Raw genomic sequence first — 20,539 nt, 5'->3', positions numbered from 1 at the left:
CCAAGAACTGGGACTATCCTCCACTGCCTTCCCAGGCACATTAGCAGGGAGCTGGATGGGAAATGGAGCAGGCCAGACCTGAACAGGCAGCCACGAGGGATGCTGGAATCCCAAGGTGGCGGTTTCCCCTGCTGTCCCACCTTGCTGGCCGATCCTCATCAGGGGTGTCCTCTCCCTCGGCGACACCTCTCCAACCCAGCAGACAGGACCCGGAGTCAGGGACAAACAGGACAACATCCTGGCTGGCCAACAGCCTGGAGGGGGAGGCAGACACCCAGGAGGAAAGCTGTCCCCAGGAACTGCCCAAGGTGTTCCCTTGCAACCAACCAGGTCCCAGCCCGAGGGCGGGCCACCGGCAGAGGAGGACACAGCAGGGAGCCAAGACGGCCCTCCGGTAAAGCTCCTGGGGAGAGGGCTGGACTGGGGCTGGGGGGTTCAAATGTCTGAGAAACAGGGTGTGTGGGAGAGGCAGGGCGGGAGGCCCAGGCATGTGCCGGCGGGTTTGCTATGGAGAGCTGGCTGGCTGTGGTCCTCCTAGTTTGCTCCCTGCCACACTGTTACAGAGATCACCGCCCGGGAGCAGCGACTGGACTGACGCGGGTGCTGGAGGTGCCATCCAGCCTTCTGAGGGCGAGGGGGAAGGCGAGGAGGATGGAGAAGCTGTGAGGGATGCAGAAGCCGAGAGAGATGGAGGTGCTGAGGGCGATGGAGGTGCGGAGGGTGATGGAGACCTGGAGGACGATGGAGGCGCTGAGGGCGATGGAGGCGCGGAGGACCATGGAGGCGTGGAGGGCGATGGAGGCCTGGAGGGCGATGGAGGTGCGGAGGACCATGGAGGCGCGGAGGACCATGGAGGCGTGGAGGGCGATGGAGGCCTGGAGGGCGATGGAGGCGCTGAGGGCGATGGAGGCGCGGAGGGCGATGGAGGCCCTCAAGAAGAGGAAGGCGCGGCAGGGGGTGCAGGCGCAGAGGCGGAGGAGTATGAAGGCACAGAGGAGTATGAAGGCGCGGAGGAGGGCAGCCAAGGTCCCGAGGACTGGAAGGCCCGCCTGGACAGGGAGTGGGAGTCGGAGGAAGAATTCTTTTCCGACATGGAAGCACAGTCCCCAGAGGGGCAGGTCAGCTCTGTGGACACAGCCTTCTCAGACACCAGTCTCCAGGACGACGTGGGCCCCCCGGAGCTGGCCCAGGGCACGGGCAGGGAGGCCGACCTGGAGGGTCCCTCGGAGCCGCAGACACCGAGCAGTCTCCCCATGGAGCTGCCCCAGCAAGCCATGGGCCGCGCGTCATCGGAGCCTGTGGTCAGCAGGCCGGTGAGTTTGAGTGGCGCCGCTCCTGCTGCCGGCCTGTGGTCGGGGTGAGAGTTTTCCGAGCTTCGGGGCTCCCCCTCAGGTGGAGGGACAAGGTCCATAGCGAGAGGCCGGGGAGGCTTGCATCAGCGTCTGTGAGTTTGGTGATGTCCATGGCCACTGGGGTCCCAGCCTTCCAGAGTGGCGTCGGGCAGGATGGGGGCCAGTGATCACACAAGGCCACTGAAGGCCAGAACCGTGGTCCGGGATGACTCCATGCCTCACCGTCCAACTGCCTGGTGGCTCTTCCACCCACTGGTTCTAAAAATTTTCTAAAAATTCTAAAAAATTTTAAATGTTTCCAACAATTATAAAAGTGAAGGAAACAATGAAATAGAACAAAACATGTGGGACTTTTCCTCATTTTTTTTTCCATTTGAATCCACAATAATCCCAAAATTGGAGCGAGAAGGGCCTATAGTTGGCCAGGAGTCTACAGGCGCACGCTCCCTCCTCGAGGTCTTTGCTGTCTGGGAGAAGCTGTCCAACTCAGAGCAGGTTCTGGGCCCATCTCACTCTGGGAACCTTGGGGCTCTGGAAAAGAGCCGCTGACCAGCCACGGCCTCCCTGTCGACAGGGACAGGCTCAGTGTCCCATGTTCCTGGGATGGCCGCAAGGCAGAGAACCGCGACCCTTCCAGCCCCCTGTCTGCTCCCCCAGCCTCGAGCTCACTTTGCTGTTATAGCCAATCTCCTAGCCTAGCTTTGCCAGGGGTTCCTGCAGGACAAGGCTCCAGTGGGGGACCCCTGGAGGAGGGCCAGTGGGGCAATGCTGGGCCCTCCGTGTCCTGGAACACACCCCTGCACCACCCAGAAGGGGCCCTCTGCCCCAGGGACACGAGCTCTGTCCCAGAGGGAAGCAGACTTGGGAAGCTTTGTCTGTGTGTGGCTACTGGTTGAACATCACCCAGTGAGTAGCAACTTGGAATGATGGGGAACCAGCCTGGCACCAAGGACTTGAGCCCCGTATTTGCCTCACCACGCACACGGGTGTGGTCAGCAAGTGTGTCAGGGGGCTGAGGCCCCCAGGACCTCTGGGGGGAAGGGCAGCTGTACAAGGCGAGTGGACAGCCGTGTGAGTCTTTGCCAGTGGGCTCTTATGGAGGGGCGCCCAGGGCCCACTGCAGCCCCATCAGCTCAGTGTCCCTTGTTTGTGCTGCAGGACGGCCCCCGGTGGATGGACCTCCGGCTGAGCCGGGAGAGCAGCATCGTGTCCTCGGACCTGGGCAGGCCGGGCACAGAGGAGCCAGGTACGGCCAGGCTCAGAAGCCCCTTGCACTTCCGGGCACGGGAGGGCCGCCCCCTCACCATCACAGGGTCACCTCACATCCTGGAGAGCTTGAGCACGGTTGACAGTGAGGGAGAACCCTGATGGAGCTCAGGCCTGCCAGTGTGGGGACCCCCTTCCCTGTCACAGACAGGAGCCTGGAGAGTTGCTAGGCAACCGAGTGAATGGCCGAGTGGATCCAAAGCCGCGGCTCCTAGCTGCGCCCCGCCCGTGCCGACAGACTCCTGGCCGGAGACGCCTGCCCACTGGTCTCAAAGGCTGTCGGGGCACGGCTGTCTTATTCTGTCTCCTTGGGACATGGAAAGGCAGCCTGAGGTACAGGCGCCCGAAAACCCAGCTCACAGACCCTCGTGTGGGTCCCAAACAAAGCGAGAACAGCCGCTGGCCGACCCAGCAAGAACCAAACAGAACAGCGTTTCTCCCACCTGTTCACAAAGGCTGCACCCAGTCTTACCATCTGGCTTCCATTGTTTTAATTAACAAAGGTTTATTTGTGTGTCAAAGGGCAGAGTCACAAAGAGGCAGAGGGCTCTTCCGCCTGCTGGTTCACTCCCCACATGGCCGCGGCAGGGGAGTCAAGGGCTCTGGTTCAAGGCTCAGCTGTTCCACATCAGGTCCAGCAACCTGCCGGTGCACTTGACAGGCAGCATTGATGGCCCAAGTCCTTGGGCCCCTGCCACCTCGTGGGAAAGCTGGATATAGTTCCTGGCTCCTGGCTTCAGCCTGGCTCAAGCCTGGCTGTTGGAGCCATGTAGGGAGTGAACCAGTAGATGGACGCTCTCTCTCTCTCTCTCTCTCCCATTCTCTGTCACTTTGTCTTTGAAATGGATACTGTCTTAAAAGTACAAAATAAAGGGCCCGGTGCAGTAGCCTAGCAGCTAAAGTCCTCGCTTTGCATGTGCTGAGATCCCATAGGGGCGCCAGTTCTAATCCCGGCTGCCCCACTTCCCATCCAGCTCCCTGCTTGTGGCCTGGGAAAGCAGTTGAGGACAGCCCAAAGCCTTGGGACCCTGCACCTGAGTGGGAGACCCGGAAGAGGCTCCTGGCTTTGGATCAGCTCAGCTCTAGCCATTGCAGCTGCTTGGGGAGTGAATCATTGGGCAGAAAATCTTCCTCTCTGTCTCTCCTCTTCTCTCTGTATGTCTGACTTTCCAATGAAAATAATATATATATATATATATATGTGTGTGTATATATATATATATTTTTTTTAAAAAGTAAAGAATATATTAACTGAACTGCCAGAGCTAGCCCATCAGTAGGGTCCTCCTTGCCATCCATTTTGCATACCAGCAAGTGCCCCTCTGGAGATGGGGCAGATGGAGCCGCGCAAACTCCTGCCAGACATTGCCCAGCCCTGCACTGGCTGGCTGCGCCGCGTGGCCGTGGAGTTGGCTCTGCCCACTGATGCCCACTCTCTCTGCTGACCCTGCCCCAGGGGTGTCTCCAGAGGTGCCCCTGGGCAGCTTTCTGGACAGGATCCAACAGCCACCCTCAGAGGAAGGGGCCTCGGGGGACAGAGCCGAGTCGCACAGCAGTGGCGAGGCTGATGGTGACAGAACTCAGCTGGTGGTTTTGGATCCAAACCACGTAAGGAGTGCTGGGGGTGGGGGGGTGCTTCGGCTGGGCCCCCCCTCCACAGCACCACTGGGGGAAAGGGGGCAGTCCCTCCTGGCACCAGGGCCATGTGGAGCCCAGTCACTCCTGGAGTGGGTTGAGGCAGGGGGTGTGGGCAAAGTCACGCCCTTCCCATGGAGAGCCACTGCCAGACAGGAGCTGCTGTCCATCCCACAGCGCACACACAAAGCCACAATCTGTCATGGTCCAGCAACCCCACCTACGCCCTGGGAGGAGGCGGGGGCGGGGGCCTAGGGAGCTCCCTAGACACTCACTTCACTCATGCGTGTCACAAGCCCAGCTTCCACGCGCTACCAGCCCCCACCTGGTCCTGGAGTGCCTGGGACGGGACCACAGGTGCCCCTAACTGAGGCGTCCCAAGAAAGACCCTAAGGCAGAAGCGGGCGGCCCGCAGGGAGGCGGCCTCTGCCCCTGCCACACCGGCGGGGCCTGGGCTGAGCGCACATGGCAACGGTGGCCCGTGGCTCTCCCACCGCCCTAGCCCCTGATGACGAGATTCCAGAGCGCCCTGAAGAGCTACCTCAACCGGCAGATCGAGAAGCTGAAACTCGACCTGAAGGAGCTGGTGCGTACGTGCGTGTCCAGCCCACCCCCACCCCGCACCCGCTCCCCTCCCCATGACCGCCGCTTCTCCCTCCCGCCACCACAGGACGTGGCCAACAAGCAGAGCCGCGCACAGAGGCAGGAGCTGGGCGTGAACCTGTACCGCGTGCAGCAGCACCTGGCGCGCCTGCAGACACAGCTGGAGAAGAGCCACGACCGCTACTCGCTGGTCGCGTGCGCCCGGCGCCAGAAGGAGGAGGAGCTGCAGGACGCACGCGCACTCTACGCGCGGACCTGCGCGACTGCCGGCCAGGAGCGCAAGAAGCGTAAGGCGGCCGCGCGCGCCCCCCAGGGACTGCGCATGCGCGCGCGTACCCCGGGAGCGTCCCCGCAGCGCTCTGGGTGGCCGAAGGAGACCCAGACGCCCGGGTCGGGAGGCGGGAACGGAGCGTGCACATGTGGGAACCGTGCTGGCATATAGGCGGGAAGCGGGCCGTGCCCGCCTGAGTCGCCAGCTGCGGAGGAAGGTGAACCCGGCGGCCTCGGGGCACAGGGAGACCGGGGTCTTGGACCACAGCTGGTTGGCGCCGGCGGTGGAATAGGGTCCTGGTGCTAGCGGCCTTGGTGCACTCCGAGGGCAGGAGAGGGTTCTGGGGCTGAGGAAGGGGGATGTTAACCGGCAGCCGCCCCCGGTGAACCCTGAATTAACAGAAAATGCGGAAAAAGGACGAACCGACTGAAACTGCCCTTGCCCCTGGTGAAGGACTCAGACGCTTCCGGGCCTCCTAGGCCCTGCCAGGAGTGTCAGCCGCCCTGGGCACCCCCGACCATGGGGCGCACACGGCCGAGATGAGGTTCGGAGTCTGGGCCCTTAAGAACACCCGCAGCTTCAGCCTCATCCGGAAGCCAGGAGAAGCCCAGCCAGCCCTGGGCCCTCATATGCAGACCCCGTGGACGAGATGCCGGAGGGCAAACATCCTGACCCAGGCCCAGCTCAGACAGTGCGGAGGGAGCAGCGGGTGGAGCCAACAGCTTCAGGGAAAGGGGCAAGTGTTCAGACGAATCTTAGATTGGACCTGTGAGCATGGTCCCTGCAAGATGAATGCTGTGGGCAGGAAGCCCAGCACGAGGTGTCCTGCAGGAACTCAGAGTACTGTTCCCAGTGCTTGAGGGTCCAGGACCTGTGGGAGACCCTCCCCAGGCCCTTGGGTGCTGGCCTGGTGCTTGCCGCCAAAGCTAAGGGGAGCCATGATATGCCACACCCCAATCCCGGCAGTGCGGGGACTGACCTGAGTGCGGGGTCAGCGGCTGAGGGCTGGCAACGGACTCAGCCAAGGAGGATTTGCTCTGGAACTCGCAAAGACCTGCATTGGGAAAGTTTGCTAGTGAACGTGTTGTGTTCATACATTAAAGGAAAAAAGGCATTTGGCTGAATGCCGCCAAGGTGTCCATTCTGCACCCCAAAGGCACAGAACAGCAGCAGGCCGTCACAGCACCCCTGCCTTGGAGGAAGGCCTGGTGAGGCCGCTGAGATTCACCAGGGGGAAGAAGCAGCTGCCGCCCGGCTGCCACCTGCACCCTGGAGGTCCTGGCCAGGGGGTTGGGGGAAGCCGGGGCGCAGGCGGTGGGTGCACCTGCTGGGGTCCTCACCCGTGCCTGTGTGTCCTCCCGGGGGTCCCCAGGACTGGAGGGAGGAAGCACAGGGTGGCACAGGTCAGCCAGGAGCTGGACACCCATATGGGCTCGCTTCTATGCGTGTTGGTGTCTGTCAGCCAAAATGGGTCCTTAGGAAGCCCATTCATGGTGCTCGCCCTGCTTGGGCGCCGTGCCTCCCACCCCGGCCTTGGTGTTGGCTCTGGACCATGCTGGCCGGCAAGGTTTCAGATCCAGTGAGAAGAGTGCCCCCGTCCCCCGGCATGCTGGGCCTGACCTGCGCTGGGCAGTCCCTGGCAGGGATCCCGAAAAGGCTTTGAAGAAGGAGGACAGTGAGGGACATTGCTGGCATCCAGCACAGCATGAGGTTGCGGGAGCAGAAGAGTGTCCGGTCCCAGAGTGCGTGTCCCCCGAATTTAGGAATCCCTGGAAGGCCTGCCGTGCTTTTATTGTTACAGAGAGAGAACTGTCACCTGCTGTTTCACTCTCAAGTTCCCACAACAGCCAAGGCTGAGCCAGACCCGAACCAGGAAACTAGAACTCCACCAAGGCCTCCCACGCAGGTGGCAGGATCCCAAGGCCTTGGGCCATCCTCTGCTGCTTTCCCAGGCCCTAAGCAGGGAGCTGGATCAGAAGTGGAACAGCCGGGACTTGAACCTGTGCCCATGTGGGATGCCAGCACTGCAGGCTGAGCTTTAGCATGTTGTGCCATGGCACCGACTTAAATCCCAGAATGCTTGCTAGGGTCAGAGTTGGCCTGGGCCCTGGCCTCCTGGGCTTCCTACAGGGCCTGGCCTCTGAAGCAGGGGTGCCCCACAGCGTGAGTACACTCCGTTCACGCCAGCCGTCACAGCCTCGTGTGGGTCTCATCCAGTCAGCCCCTTGAGGACTGGTCTCTGCTGACAGCGTGAGGACAACAGCCCATGTCTGAATCGGAGTGAATGGTGCTGTCTTGGCTGTCCAGCCCGCGTGTGCCTTGGCCTGGGCAGCACAGGGCCACCAGGTGGCTGAGCCAGCCACACTCAGGAGTTCCGGAGCCTCCCACGATGGCTCCCCTCCCGGGTCTGATGTGTGCCCTGGCAGGGTGCTGTGGGCATGGCGGCCACACACTTGTGTCCTGGCTCTCGACTGAGACAGACTAGACTACCAGGGCGAGGGGCTGGGGAGGCTCTCCAGCTCCCTGGCAGTACACCTGTCCTCGCTGGCATGGCAGAGGGGCTGCCAGCCACCGGGTGGAGCTGGAGTGGCCTCTCTCCTCTCGCCAGTGACGGCCCTCCAGACGGAGATGGAGAAGCTGGCCCTGCACCTGTTCTACATGCAGAACATCGACCAGGACGTGCGGGATGACATTTGCGTGATGAAACAGGTGGTGAAGAAGGCAGAGACAGAGAGGATGCGGGCAGAAATGGAGAAGAAGAAGCAGGTGCGGTGGGTGCGGTGCGTGTGCCCTGCTCGCTGCTGGGCCTGGGCTGGGCTGCCAGCCGTCACTCCTGCGGCCCTGGCCCTATCCTCACCTCTGGCCTCCAGGACCTGTTCGTGGACCAGCTCACCACGCGGGCCAAGCAGCTGGAAGAGAACATTGCCCTATTCGAGGCTCAGTATGCTGCCCAGGCAGAGGACACCCGGGTGCTGCGGAGTGCAGTGAGCAAGGTGAGAGCCGTGCCCACCCCCAAGTGCCCGGCTGTCAGCCAACGTCAGTGCTGGAGCCTCCAAGAACACCAGGCTAGCTGGCCGCGTGCTGGGGAGGGCACAGTTTCTGGGGCAGTCTCAGAGCAGCTGGAGGGAGTGCCAAGGGCCAACCCTGCCTGCATTGCCGGGACCAGTGGGTGGGAGGGGAACGGTCCCCCACTGGGCCTGTAGTCAGTGAGCCAAGAGGGGCAGGCAGCCTCTGAGGAGTAGGTTCAGCAGGCGACAGAGAGCATCTGGGCCACGCCGCAGTGGCCAGGGCATTCAGGTGGGCATCAGGACACGGGACACTTGGGTTCTAGCTCCCAGCGACAGTCAGGGCCTGGGAACAGTGCTGGAAGGACTGTGGAGCTGGTCACAGCTGGCCACACGGGTGGACAGGAGACATCAGGCAGGGTGCAAGTATGACTGCCAGTCAGTCCAGCCTGGGGCAGGAGGGCACTGTGCACTTGCTAGCCCGGGAAGGACAGCCCACACCTCCCTGGATCAGCCCAGTGGTTCCACCTGCACACCAGCACCCAGAAGCCCGGCCACCCCGTGCCAGACCTGCTGGGTGGCTGGCAGAGCCCTTGCCCTGGCCTCCTTCTGCCCATCACCTGTCAAGGTGCCTTCATTCAGCCAAGGCCCCTCTTACCTCCTGGGACATTACAGTGAGGCCTTTGTCTCAAGGGAAGAGACGCAGACAGCAGCCCCGCAGTGCAGAGCGTCCTCAGGCACAGCCTGCTCACAGTGGGCTAACTTACAGCAGACAATGCAGAGTCAGAGTTAGCGGTATTTTCATTTTGCATTCGTTTAGAAAGATTTGAGTCAGAGGCAGACAGAGTGAGAGAGCTTCGATCTGCTAGCTCACTCCCTGAATGCACACCACAGGATCCTGGGGTCTGGCCAGACCAGCGGTGCCCCAGCTCCCCAGCTGGGGACAGTGGTTCAAAGGTTGACATTCCTGCCGAGTTGGGGTTAGAGTTCTGCTGAACTGGGGAGCTGGGCGTGCTTGGGGCTGGGACGGCCGGACAGGCGCTGTGACCCGGCCCTCGGCCGCAGGCCTCCATGGAGATTGAGACCATCAACCTGGAGAAGAAGCGCATCCTACGGCAGTGGGCCAGCAGCCTGGTGAGCATGCGGCACCGTGATGAGGAGCACCGGGCCATCCTGGAAGCACTCAGGTGTGGAAGTGGGGCTCGCTGTGGGTGGGGCTGGTGTGAGGGCGGGGCCTGGGACTTGTGTGGGTGGAGCCTGCATGTGGGTGGGGTCACTGAGCTGGACAAGGGGCCTTGGTGCAGGGTCCAAAGGACTGGGCTTGGAGTGATGCTGGGAGGATGCAGGAACAAGGAGGATGGAGAGGGCAGGACACTCCCAGCCTCTCTGTGTGAGCGCCAGGGACAAAGGGAACCCCCAGGGCCCTGCAGCTGGCACTTCCCGGCTCCACCCCAAGGCTCCCTGTGGTGTCCAGGATCTCAGAGATTTCCTAGTCAAGCCTCCTGTGCCAGAGCCGGGTGTGTCTTGGGGGCTTTCTCCCTTCCTCTGGGGGTGGCAAGCCCCTGCCCTCACTTCTCCACTGGACGTACCCCGCGGCCCTTTCCAACTTGTCCTTGGTGAGCTGGCTCCTCTGCCACTCAGCTAGTGTCCTGGTCCCCCAGGGCCCCAGCTCTTCCTGGTCAGCCCCTCACAGGTGGCCAAGCAGCCAAGTCGCAGGCTGGTTTCTGGTGTGCGTGGCTGCACCCACTGAGCGTGGGCTGCCTGGGTTCCAGGGACTGTAGCAGCCACATCCCTGCTTGTGGGACCCCAGGAATGCCCCCCACACACAGACAGTTGCACACACAGGTGAGTCGCAGAGGCAGCCAGGCATCCTGCTTCTCAGAATGCGTATACGCAGAATGCTGCTTGACTTTGAGCAGAATTAAGATGCAACAACAACGCAGGGACTAGGCTGAGCTGCTCCCGGGGACTGGCAAAGGCTCAGCTAGGTCTGGGGTCCTGTGGACCTGATTGACCTGCCCGTGTTCAGGAGTGGGCTGTGCTATGAAGGAGTCTCAGGGGAAGCCGGTGCAACCGGGCCCCTGACCGCACCGCGCGCCTCGGCCCCTGACCGCACCGCGCGCCTCGCCTCGGCCCCTGACCGCACCGCGCGCCTCGCCTCGGCCCCTGACCGCACCGCGCGCCTCGGCCCCTGACCGCACCGTGCCTACAAGGATGCATCTTGGTGGAACTGAGATCCCCACGGCTGACCAAAAGCCAGGAGACAGAACAGGAGATGTTGGGCCACCACACGCACATACAAGAACACACATCCATGGATGCATGCGCAGACATGCACACACGTGCACACATACGCCTCTACCTAGACCTGCACACTTACACACATGCGTTCACTCATATGTGTGCATGCGTGTGTAGCCACACCTGTGAGCACATGCACGCATGTGTGAACATACATGTCCAGAATAGCCGTCCGATGTGCAGACGAGTACCCACATGCCCACACTACACGCCCGTGTGCACACACCGTGCCCGCAAAGACTACAGACACACACACAGCAGTTTCCTGGGAGGGCCCGGTGGGGCTGGTCAGTGTCTGAGGACGTGTGGAGAGGCGGAGACGCTGTCTGCAGGGAGAGGGCCCTGAGAGTGCACCAGGCCGGGGAGAGTGTCCCCCATGGGACGCCACTGTCCTGTGTCTGTGTTCTGGGGTGTGATGTGTCCCTGTGGCAGGTGGCCCCATGCCGGGGGGACCGTAGTCCACTGCCCACCTGGGACAAGCTATGTAAGGGAGTGGCCTGAGTTTAGGGTCCCCAGCCATGAGCTGTAGGACAAGCTGGGACCCCCGCCCTGGGCATAGCCATGTCTGTGCCATCTGGGAGCTTGGCAGGCGGTGGTTCTGTCTGTGCCTGAGGAACTGGATGGCTAGGGTGAACCAGCAGCTCCCGGCTGGTGGCCCATGAGTGGCCTCCGGGCGTGAGCATCGTCCGAGTGTCAGGGCGGGAGGTGCAGCTGCAGGCTAGCCATGCTACGGGCACCTCACTGGCTTGGCCATCGCACCAATCTCCGCAGGGAGTGCCAGCACCATGCCAAGTCGGTGGACGGTGAGGTGGAGGCCTACAAGAAGTCCATTGTCCAGGAGGAGGAGCGGAATGAGAAGCTGGCCCGCATCCTGACGCGCGTGGAGACGGAGGCCAGCCTGATGCAGAAGCTCACGGCGCAGTGCCTGGGCAGGCAGGAGGCCCTGCACAGTGAATTCAACACCTACAGGCTCACCCTGCAGGACACGGAGGACGCCCTGGCCAAGGGCCACCAGGTGTGCCTCCCCAAGCCATGCTCGAGACCAGAGCCACCCCGCAGCGCAGCCCAGCTGATCTGTGGCCAAGACTGGGGCCAGCCCACAGCACTGCCCGGCTCACCTGTGGCCAGCCCAGAGCACTGCAGCTCACCCACGGTCATGGCCATGGCTGAGACCGGGGCCAGTCTGCAGTGCTGCCCAGCTCACCCGTAGCCAACCCAGAGCACTATAGCTCACCCACGGCCTTGGCCGAGACTGGGGCCAGCCCACAGCACCACCTATCTGACCCTTGGCCATGGCTGAGACCAGGGCCCACCAAACTCACCTGGCCTCCCCTCCCCACTCTCCCGTGCCAGGAGCACTCGGCGGTCATGGAGGAGCTGCAGGCTGTGCGCCTGGGCGTCCGGCAAGAGCTGGAGCTGAAGCGCAGCCTGGACGCCTCCATCCTGGAGAAGCTGCAGGAGCACATGACCTCCAACAAGATGACCAAGTACTTCAGCCAGCTCCTGCGGCGCCTGCAGAAGGAGAGGACCAACATGGTGGGGACACACGCACACACAGAGACACACATATGCACTCAGACACGCCGACACATACACATCCCCCAGATTGTGCCAAGGACACGCAGGACACAGGGCTGGACCCGGCCAAGACTCCTGGAGCATCCTGGCTGACATGATGAGGCTGGGGTGGGGCACCCTGCCCGTGCTTTGCTGGGAAGGGAGCTAGGCTGCCAGGCAGTAGAAGCAGGTGTTGGGGAAGCTGAGAGGGGCCGAGTGGGAAGCAGTGGCACGGCCTGGCAGGTCCCAGGTGCCCTGGCCCTTGCCAGATGCCCACAGGTCACACCTGTACTGCCGCAAGTGTCCAGCAGAGAACTGGGTCAACAGACACGCCCTCTGGAGTTTTCCAAGGAAGGCCCACTGGGCTGGGGGCCGGGACAGAGCGTGGACAGAGCCGGGATGCGGAGGGAGGGCAGCAGGGCCCGGGACCAGAGTCCAGAACTCACACCCATGTCCCCTGCCGGCCGCAGGTGACACATCTCTCCAAAATCGACGGGGACATCGCCCAGACCACTCTGGACGTCACCAACACCAGTTGCAGGCTGGACTCGCACCGCAAGGCGCTGGCCGAGCTGGACAAGGAGGTGAAGAAGCTGAATGAGCTCATCACCAACAGCGAGAATGAGATCTCCCGGCGCACCATTCTGATCGAGAGGAAGCAGGGCCTCATCAACTTCTTCAACAAGCAGCTGGAGCAGACCGTGTCGGAGCTAGGGGTGAGGGGGCAGGGCAGGGGCTGGGCGGGAAGGGGAGGAGCCCTGTCAGAGGGGGAGGAGCCCTGTCAGAGGGGGAGGAGCCCTGTCAGAGGAGGAGGAGCCCTGTCTGAAGGGGAGGAGCCCTGTCGGAGGGGGAGGGGCCCTGTCAGAGGGGGGGCCCTGTCAGAAGGGGAGGAGCCCTGTCGGAGGGGGAGGAGCCCTGTCAGAGGGGGAGGAGCCCTGTCAGAAGGGGAGGAGCCCTGTCAGAGGGGGAGGAGCCCTGGGCAGGGAAGGAGCCCTGTCAGAAGGGGAGGAATTCCCCCTGTCGGAGGGGGAGGAGCCCTGTCAGAGGGGGAGGAGCCCTGTCAGAAGGGGAGGAGCCCTGTCGGAGGGGGAGGAGCCCTGTCAGAGGGGGAGGAGCCCTGTCAGAGGGGAAGGAGCCCTGTCAGAAGGGGAGGAGGCCTGTCGGAGGGGGAGGAGCCCTGGGCAGGGAAGGAGCCCTGTCAGAAGGGGAGGAGCCCTGGGTGAGGGAAGAGCCCACTAGCGCATCCTTGTCCAGTGCCCCTCCACTGCTTGTCATGCCCACTTCACAAGCAGGGAGGGTCGGGGGGCAATGCTTGGAGCCCAGCTTCAGGGCCCCGCAGGATCTGTTGGTATGGCGTTGCCCTGCGTGGTCGTGTGTGTGTGTGTGTGTGTGTGTGTGTGTGTGTGAGTGTGAGTGAGACCTTTCTCTTGGTTTCTGGCACAGTGTGCGTTCCTTGGCATCCTCTCAAGCACACAGCCCTCTTGGTTTTATTGGGTTTTGATTATTTGAATTTGGTGTGGTGTGCCACTCCCCTGGTGAGACAAGTGTGGGCACTGGGGGTGGCGCAACATCCTCTGGCACCTGTCAGTCAGCCGAGGAGCCCTCTGCAGGTGCAGCATGGGGCAGCCCCGGTTAGGCTGGTGTCAAAGGCAGCTTCCGGAGCCCGAGCGGGCCAGCAGGCTGGCAGCCCCACTGGGGGAGGGGTCAGGGGTTCCTCCGAGCGGCCAGAGGCTCGGCTCTGCCATCCAGTCGGCCACGACTCCCTCAGGGGGAAGAAATGGGGCCCCTGGAGCTGGAGCTGAAGAGGCTGAGGAAGCTGCTGGAGGAGCAGGGAGCCCAGCTGGTGCAGGCCCAGGGCACGTGGCTGCGGCTGCAGCAGGAGATGGTGAAGGCCACGCAGGAGCGCGAGGAGCAGCTGGGATTGCTGGACACGTTCAAGAAGGAGATGCGCATCCTAGAGCAGAAGAAGCTGCGCACAGAGAGTGAGCCCGGGGGCGGGGCGGGCCCGGGGGCGGGGCGGGCCGAGCCCTGGCCGCTGTGCCCACATGCCCCACCCTGCCCAGGCAAGATTGACCAGGAGAAGAAGGAGCAGAAGCAGATAGAGCGCCACCTGCGGGACCTGGACCACGACCTGAAGAAGCTCAACGTGCTAAGCAGCCAGAACCGCAGCAGCTCGGAGGAGCTGCAGCACGGCAACCTGGTGGCTCAGAACGAGTTCGTGCGCGAGCTCAAGGTCAGGCGCCCGGCTGCGGCCGTGACACACCCTGGGTCCTCACGTGCGGTCCGGAGCACCACTGCATGCACACACACACACACACACACACACACACACACACACACAGCTCTCCCTGCCCCCACAGGACTTGGAGCGTGAGACCATCGAGTTGCAGGAGAAGCTGAGCCAGCTCACCGAGGAGAAGGCGGCCATCCTGAGGGACCTGGTGGAGGCCGAGTGAGTCCTGGGCCTAGGGCACCCTTGGGTGCTGGGGGAGGTCCTCGGAAACCACCTGGGAGCCCTTGGCTGCAGGATTCAGATGCCGGAGGCAGTGTGACTTCCATGTGGACAGAGGCCATCTGTGGACATGCCTCTCTTTCTCTCTGATGGAGGTGGGGTCCCCAGGTGCACGGTGTGGGCGCTGGCCATTCCCAGCAGTTGGAGAGAATCATGCACAAAGCCACCAGGGCCCTGTGCCCGTGGAGGACACGAGTCGTGGTGATGCCCAGAGCCCCTGTTGCTCTGTTCCAGCCAGCCGCCCTCTGTCAGTAATGTCTGACCTGTCTGCTCTCCTGGTCACACACTCGTGTCTACCCCCAGCTCCTCACTGCGCGGCCCAAGGCCAGAGGCCTCCCCATGGGGGTGGACACAAAGCGTTCAGTTTTGACTTCTTGTGCTCTAAGATTTATTTTGTGTTGTGCAAATCAGAGTTATAGAGAGGTCTTCCATCTGCTGGTTCACTCCCCAAATGGCTACAGCAGCTGGTTCTGAGCTAGCCTGAAGCCAGGAGCCAAGAGCCAGGAGCTTCTTCCAGGTCCCCCACATGAGGGCAGGGGCCCAAGCACTGGGGCTACCTGGCCTGCTTTCCCGGGCCATTAGCAAGGAACTGGATCATAAGTGGAGCAGCTGGGACTGGAACTGGTGACCATATGGAATGCTGTGCTGCCCACATCACCTGCCCCTGTGCCAAGGCCTCCAAGCAGGTGCTCGCTGCCCGCAGCACCCAAGCCCCTGGTTTCTCCAGCCCTGGTGTTGCCCCTCCTGCCCCTGCAGACATCAGATCATGGTCTGGGAGAAGAGAATCCAGCTGGCCCGAGAGATGCGTGCCTCAGTGGACTCAGAGATGGGTCAGACAGAGATGTGCGCCATGAAGGCGGAGATCCATCGCATGAAGGTGAGGATGCCCTCAGGCTGCTGGGGATGCTGGGGACTGCCCAGGAACCCCCCTCCTCCATCAGCCTGTTGGACTCCCAGTGGAGGGATCCCTGGGTCAGAAAGCAACCTCTGGACAGTCGCAGAGCTGGGCAGGGACTGTCGCAAAGGGTCCTCACCAGTGGCTCCCCGCCACACTGACAGCTCTGGTGGTTGCCAGGCGAGCGTCAGCAAGGTTCCCTGTCCAATCACTTGTCCTGAGGTATGGCTGAGATGTGTGCCTTGGGGGGGTTCTGACCCGGGCACATGTCCACCAGAGCCAACACTGAAAGTTGTCCTCGTACCCCTACAGTCAGCTGCCAGCCCCAGGGGACAGGCCCTCGGCGTCACCGTCCTCTGAGGCCACAGCACACTTGTCCCGGCTCAGATATTGGCCTTGACACAACCCCCAGCCAGACTCCAGCTCTGAGCCAATGCCGCCCACTTCCGTCAGGGCTCATGCCTGCTCCAGGGCTGCCCTCAGCTCCACATGTCACCCCCTCTTCCCAGCCCCCACTAGCCGTGTGCTGTGCCCATGCTGTCCACACCCTGTGAGCCCCAGGGTCCCAGGCAGTTGCAGTGGGCAGGTCAGCGGGAGCACCAGCCCAGCCCATGTCCCCTACCGTAGGTCCGGCTCGGGCAGCTGCTGAAACAGCAAGAGAAGATGATCCACGCCATGGAGGCGGCCGTGAGCCACAGAGAGACCATCAACACCCGCGGGGAGAGCCAGGCCAAGGCCGACAACAAGCTGCTCACCCGCACCGACTTCCACCACCGGCAGGTGGAGCTGCGCCGCAAGATCAGGGACACGCACAAGGTGGGGGACAACCACCCGGGAAGGGGGTGTCCTTCAGGGGGCCTCACGCAGCTCCAGGCAGAGGGGGCCACGAAGTGGTGTAGCAAACTCAGACAGCCATTGGACCAGGGCGACAGGTGTCAGTGGACGCTGCTGAGCCCTCCATGGGCCGTGGCTGTGAGGGCGGCCACCTGCTCGGGTCTTGCCCTGTGTGCAGCCTGGGACTGCATGGAGGCTGAGGGCAGCTGTGCCCTGTCCACAAGGCCTCTCTGCCCTGAGTGGGGATGGGCCAGCGCTGCCCCTGGAGCCCTCTGCCAGGCTCTAGACTGCTCTCTCCGAGGTTGGCCCTCAGCCTTGAGCAGGGGACCGAGCCTTTGCCAGCCTGTGCGTCCCCGTCTGGGAGAGAATGAAGGCAGTTAGGACCACAAACACATGCACACGTGTACACAGGCTGTGTGGCCCCCAGGCCTCAGGGTCCTTTTGAGACGTGGCTTCCCAGCTGACTAAGCCATGGAGGTGGGTGGATGCTAGGGACGGATCTGTTAGCCCCAATGACGACAAAGTCTCTAGCCTCCCGCCATTTCCTGTCTTGGCTCAGACCTCACCTCATTGCTTGGCCTGCCCCCTCCTCAGTACGTGTGAGCGTGGGGTGAATGGTCCCGCCCCCAGTGTGCGTGAGCGTGCCCTAGGCCCCTCTACAGCACACGTGAGCTGCCCTAGGGCAGTATGGTCCCACCTCCACCCCAGGGTGTGTGAGCGTGCCCTAGGCCCGTGTGGTCACACCCCTCTGCAGTGTGTGTGAGCGTGCCCTAGGTCAGCATGGTCACACCCCTCTGCAGTGTGTGTGAGCGTGCCCTAGGCCCGCGTCGTTCCCTCCCCCCAGGCCTCTGAGGAGTGCAGCAACACCATCCTGGAGCTGGAGGACACGCAGAAGCAGCTAAGCAGCTCGCTCCTGGAGAAGCAGCAGCGGCTGTCCACCATGCAGGCTGAGCTGGACATGCTCGAGGCTGACCAAGAGGCGCTCACGGTCCTCAAGAGACAGGTGCGCACGCCAGGGCCCTCGCAGTCCAATGACTCAGCGACTCCTTAAGCCCCATTACACACTGGGCACTGGGGCCACAGAACAGAGTAGAGACCATTGCCCCCCACCTGGAGCCCATGCTGACCAGATTGGGGGGTGTCCCCAGGAGAGACCCCAAGGAGAAAGACCTCAGGGTGCACAGTGGGAGGGTCAGAAACAACAGATGTTGAGTTCACATGTGGAGGAGGCTGAGGACCCCTCCAAGGGCATCCAGGGCCGGGAGCAGGGGGCTGCAAGGGGGTGCCCCAGGGCTGAGCTGGGGACCCTCCAAGGGCATCCAGGGCCGGGAGCAGGGGGCTGCGAGGGGGTGCCCCAGGGCTGAGCTGGGGACCCCTCCAAGGGCATCCAGGGCCGGGAGCAGGGGGCTGCGAGGGGGTGCCCCAGGGCTGAGCTGGGGACCCCTCCAAGGGCATCCAGGGCCGGGAGCAGGGGGCTGCGAGGGGGTCCCCCAGGGCTGAGCTGGGGACCCGTCCAAGGGCATCCAGGGCCGGGAGCAGGGGGCTGTGAGGGGGTGCCCCAGGGCTGAGCTGGGGACCCGTCCAAGGGCATCCAGGGCCGGGAGCAGGGGGCTGTGAGGGGGTCCCCCAGGGCTGAGCTGGGCTGAGGAGACGGGCTGCAGCAGCTCTTCCTGCTAAGTTGGGTGGGAGGGAGACGGGGCCGCTGCCTGTGGTGGTGTGTGCCTGGAAGCTCCCCCAGAGGCTCCAGCCAGACCAGACAGGGCGAGCGGGGGCAGCTGGTGGTGCAGGGCCTGGCATACACAGGGTGGAAGGACCCGTAGGAGGCCTCCAGCCGCGCCCCGCAACAGGCTCTCTGTGAGGAGGCCAGCAGGTGCCTCCAGGCCTGTGTGTGGCTGACAGGGGTCTCTCCTCCTGCCCAGAACCTGCTGGACATCGTGGCGCTGCAGACGCGCCTCAAGCACCTGCAGGCCGTGAAGGATGGGCGGTACATGTTCCTGTGCCGCTCCCCATCGGCCTTGCAGCTGGAGCGCCGGCGCCTGGATGACCGGCTGGCCCAGCTGGCCACCGTGCTGGCCCACGTGCAGTCCGAGTTCCCTCAGTTCCAGGAGGCCCTGCACAAGGTCAGCCAGAAGGTCTCCAGCCAGCTCCGGTCCCTGGGGCCCACCTAGGCTGCGGCCGGACAGAACCAGCCCACCTGCTCTTCACCACAGCACGGCCCGGGGCTCAGCGCTGGAGTCCGCCTTAGTTTGCAGTGTGAGACCCTGGGCGCCCACTGCCCTTGCTGGCCACTGACGACCCTTCCTTCCTTTAGCAAAGCCCCACTGGCCCAGACAGAGCAGACGGGACCCCCCAGGAGTTGGGTTTGAGGGGGTCACAGGCTGACTGTGCCCAGAACCCATCCACAACGTGGTAGGGGGACCCCAAGGGAGGAAGACCCCCTGGCCACCCCCAGTCTCCAGGCAGGGCTGGCAGGGCAGCTCAGGGCCTAGGGGGGTGGGGTGGAGACCCCCAGGAGCCCTCTCCCTCCAACCACAGCCCCCACTCTGGCCCCTGCGGAAACACAAGCCCACAACCCGGCTGTGGCACAATAAAGGCTCTTTCCCAATAGGCGGCAAGCGAGTGTGTTGAATGCAAAAGAAGGCTGCCGGCACCCTGGGGTCCCCCCACCAGGGGCACCCTCAGTCGCGCCTCGGGCGCCTGCGCGGGCGGCCACACCACGTGACAGGCTGCCTGAGCACGGCCGCGCGTGCGCGCAGCCTGAGGCGGCGGGCCTGACGGCGGGTGGCCGCGGTGGCCGCGGTGGCTACGGTGGCCGCAGTCGTCGTCCTCCGTGCGGAGCGTTAGGTGAAGCGACTGGGAGCGGGGCCGCGCGGGGCGGGACGGGCGCGGACAGTGAGCCCGGGGCGCGGGCCTCCGCACACGCCCCTGCGCCCCGGCGGGACCGCCCCGCCTCTGCTCCGCTCTGCCTCCTTTTTGGTCAAGTCCGAGCCCGGAGGCGGCCGCGGGCTGCCCGGCGCTAACCGCCCCGCCGGAGCCCTGGGCCCGAGGCTGCGCTGCACCCTCGGCCTTCCAGAAGGGCCCCCGGGAGGCGCGAGCCTGCCGTTACAGCAGCGGGCGGTGAGCACAGGTGGCCCGGGCGCCTGGGCCCTGGGGTGTGTGCTGGGCGGCTGAGTCACGGGTGCCTGAGGTGCCTGCCATGTCTGGGCCAGCCGCCTGGCCTTGCCCTGTGCCCCGGTTGCCCCAGGAGTGGAAGGCTGGGCAGGAGACGTGTCCCCCCAGGAGGGGTGGTCCCTGCAGGGGCTTGAGGCTGTACCTGGCTTATGGTGAAGTGGTCGGCTCTAGAGAACTACCCAAGCCGCCAGGGAGTGACCGGTGCCCTTGAGGGTGGCGTGTGGAGGGGGCCTGCCTGGTCAGCAGCTGGTCAGGGTTGGCGGGAGCTGCAGGCCTGCACAGCTGAGACAGAGGTGGTGGGGCCTGGATGCCCCTTCTGCCCCACGCCGCTGTGGGGGTGCTGCAGCTGGCTCTCCCCAGTCCGTGTGAGTGGCATCCATACCTGGTCTGGTCCAACGTGCTGCCCACTGTGGCCTGAGTCCTTCCCCAAGCCTGCTGGCCTTGGATCCCTACCCCAGGACGCACTGATTCCGCCCACTCTCCCAGCCGTCTCTCAGATACGGAAAGGGAAACCACCTAGGTGGGTGCCGCAGTGCAGGGAGGCCCCGTTCCCGCCCGTGCGATCCGTGTGCACACGTTCCCCGAGCTCCGAGGGAGGAGCTGCTGCCAGGGCAGGCTGGGGCTCCAGGAAGGGGCTTGGCCCTTCCTGCAGATGCCAGGGCAGCCAGTGCAGGTGAGCGCCCACCTGCTGGCAGGGCCCTGTGTGTCCAGGGCAAGCCGGGCCCCAGCCGCCAGGACCTCTGACGGGTGGTGGTGCAGTGCCCAGGCCCTGTCCCCATGGTGTGTGGGAAGGAGACCAGGCCTGGGGCAGTACCCCGACTTTGTCCTTGGCCTCCTGGTAGAAGCGGGGCTTGCTCACCCCGCTGTCGCTGTGGGCTGGATGGGGCCTTGTCGCTCTCAAGCTGGTCCTCGGGTGTGTGTGTGTGACACGCTTCGCTGTGTTGCTTCATCAGAGTTCTCAGTGCCCCCATTAGCGGTGCAGCTCTCCCTCTGCCCTGACCTCCCCTTGTCCCGGGTGAGTGTGCCCACCCCTGTTGAGGCCTCCTGGGCTCTGCAGGGTCAGCCCGCCCCGGTGGCCATCCAGTGTCGCTTAGCACTGCCAGCTGACCATGGCTCCTTCTCTCACAGGCCCCCCGG

At 63.7% G+C, this 20,539-nt stretch overlaps 1 protein-coding gene across 1 annotated transcript; it reads left to right on the top strand.

The window, feature by feature from the left end:
- Positions 1-998: 998 nt before the first annotated feature.
- Positions 999-18,440, top strand: CCDC40 (coiled-coil domain containing 40). Its single transcript, XM_058675652.1, has 18 exons — positions 999-1,313; positions 2,511-2,598; positions 4,075-4,226; positions 4,756-4,839; positions 4,924-5,143; positions 7,736-7,893; positions 7,998-8,120; positions 9,198-9,319; positions 11,205-11,448; positions 11,787-11,969; positions 12,461-12,706; positions 13,759-13,972; positions 14,054-14,223; positions 14,351-14,442; positions 15,259-15,379; positions 16,025-16,213; positions 17,076-17,234; positions 18,151-18,440. Exons 1-18 carry the CDS (start codon positions 1,092-1,094, stop codon positions 18,397-18,399), a joined length of 3,036 nt encoding a protein of 1,011 aa, XP_058531635.1. The 5' UTR covers positions 999-1,091; the 3' UTR covers positions 18,400-18,440.
- The last annotated feature ends 2,099 nt before the right edge of the window (positions 18,441-20,539 follow it).

Source organism: Ochotona princeps, chromosome 17, assembly GCF_030435755.1.
Source record: "Ochotona princeps isolate mOchPri1 chromosome 17, mOchPri1.hap1, whole genome shotgun sequence".
NCBI lineage: Eukaryota > Metazoa > Chordata > Mammalia > Lagomorpha > Ochotonidae > Ochotona > Ochotona princeps.
Note: the sequence above shows the minus strand (reverse complement) of the source record. Positions and strands in the feature narration are given on the sequence as shown.

What these genes read in the sequence shown, in the direction of transcription:
- CCDC40 (XM_058675652.1), top strand. Translation starts at nt 1,092, where the DNA reads ATGGAAGCACAGTCCCCAGAGGGGCAGGTCAGCTCTGTGGACACAGCC. An exon ending in AGCCTGTGGTCAGCAGGCCG is followed by an intron (nt 1,314 to 2,510) that starts GTGAGTTTGAGT and finishes TTTGTGCTGCAG; the next exon opens with GACGGCCCCCGGTGGATGGA. An exon ending in CCCTGGCCAAGGGCCACCAG is followed by an intron (nt 11,449 to 11,786) that starts GTGTGCCTCCCC and finishes CTCCCGTGCCAG; the next exon opens with GAGCACTCGGCGGTCATGGA.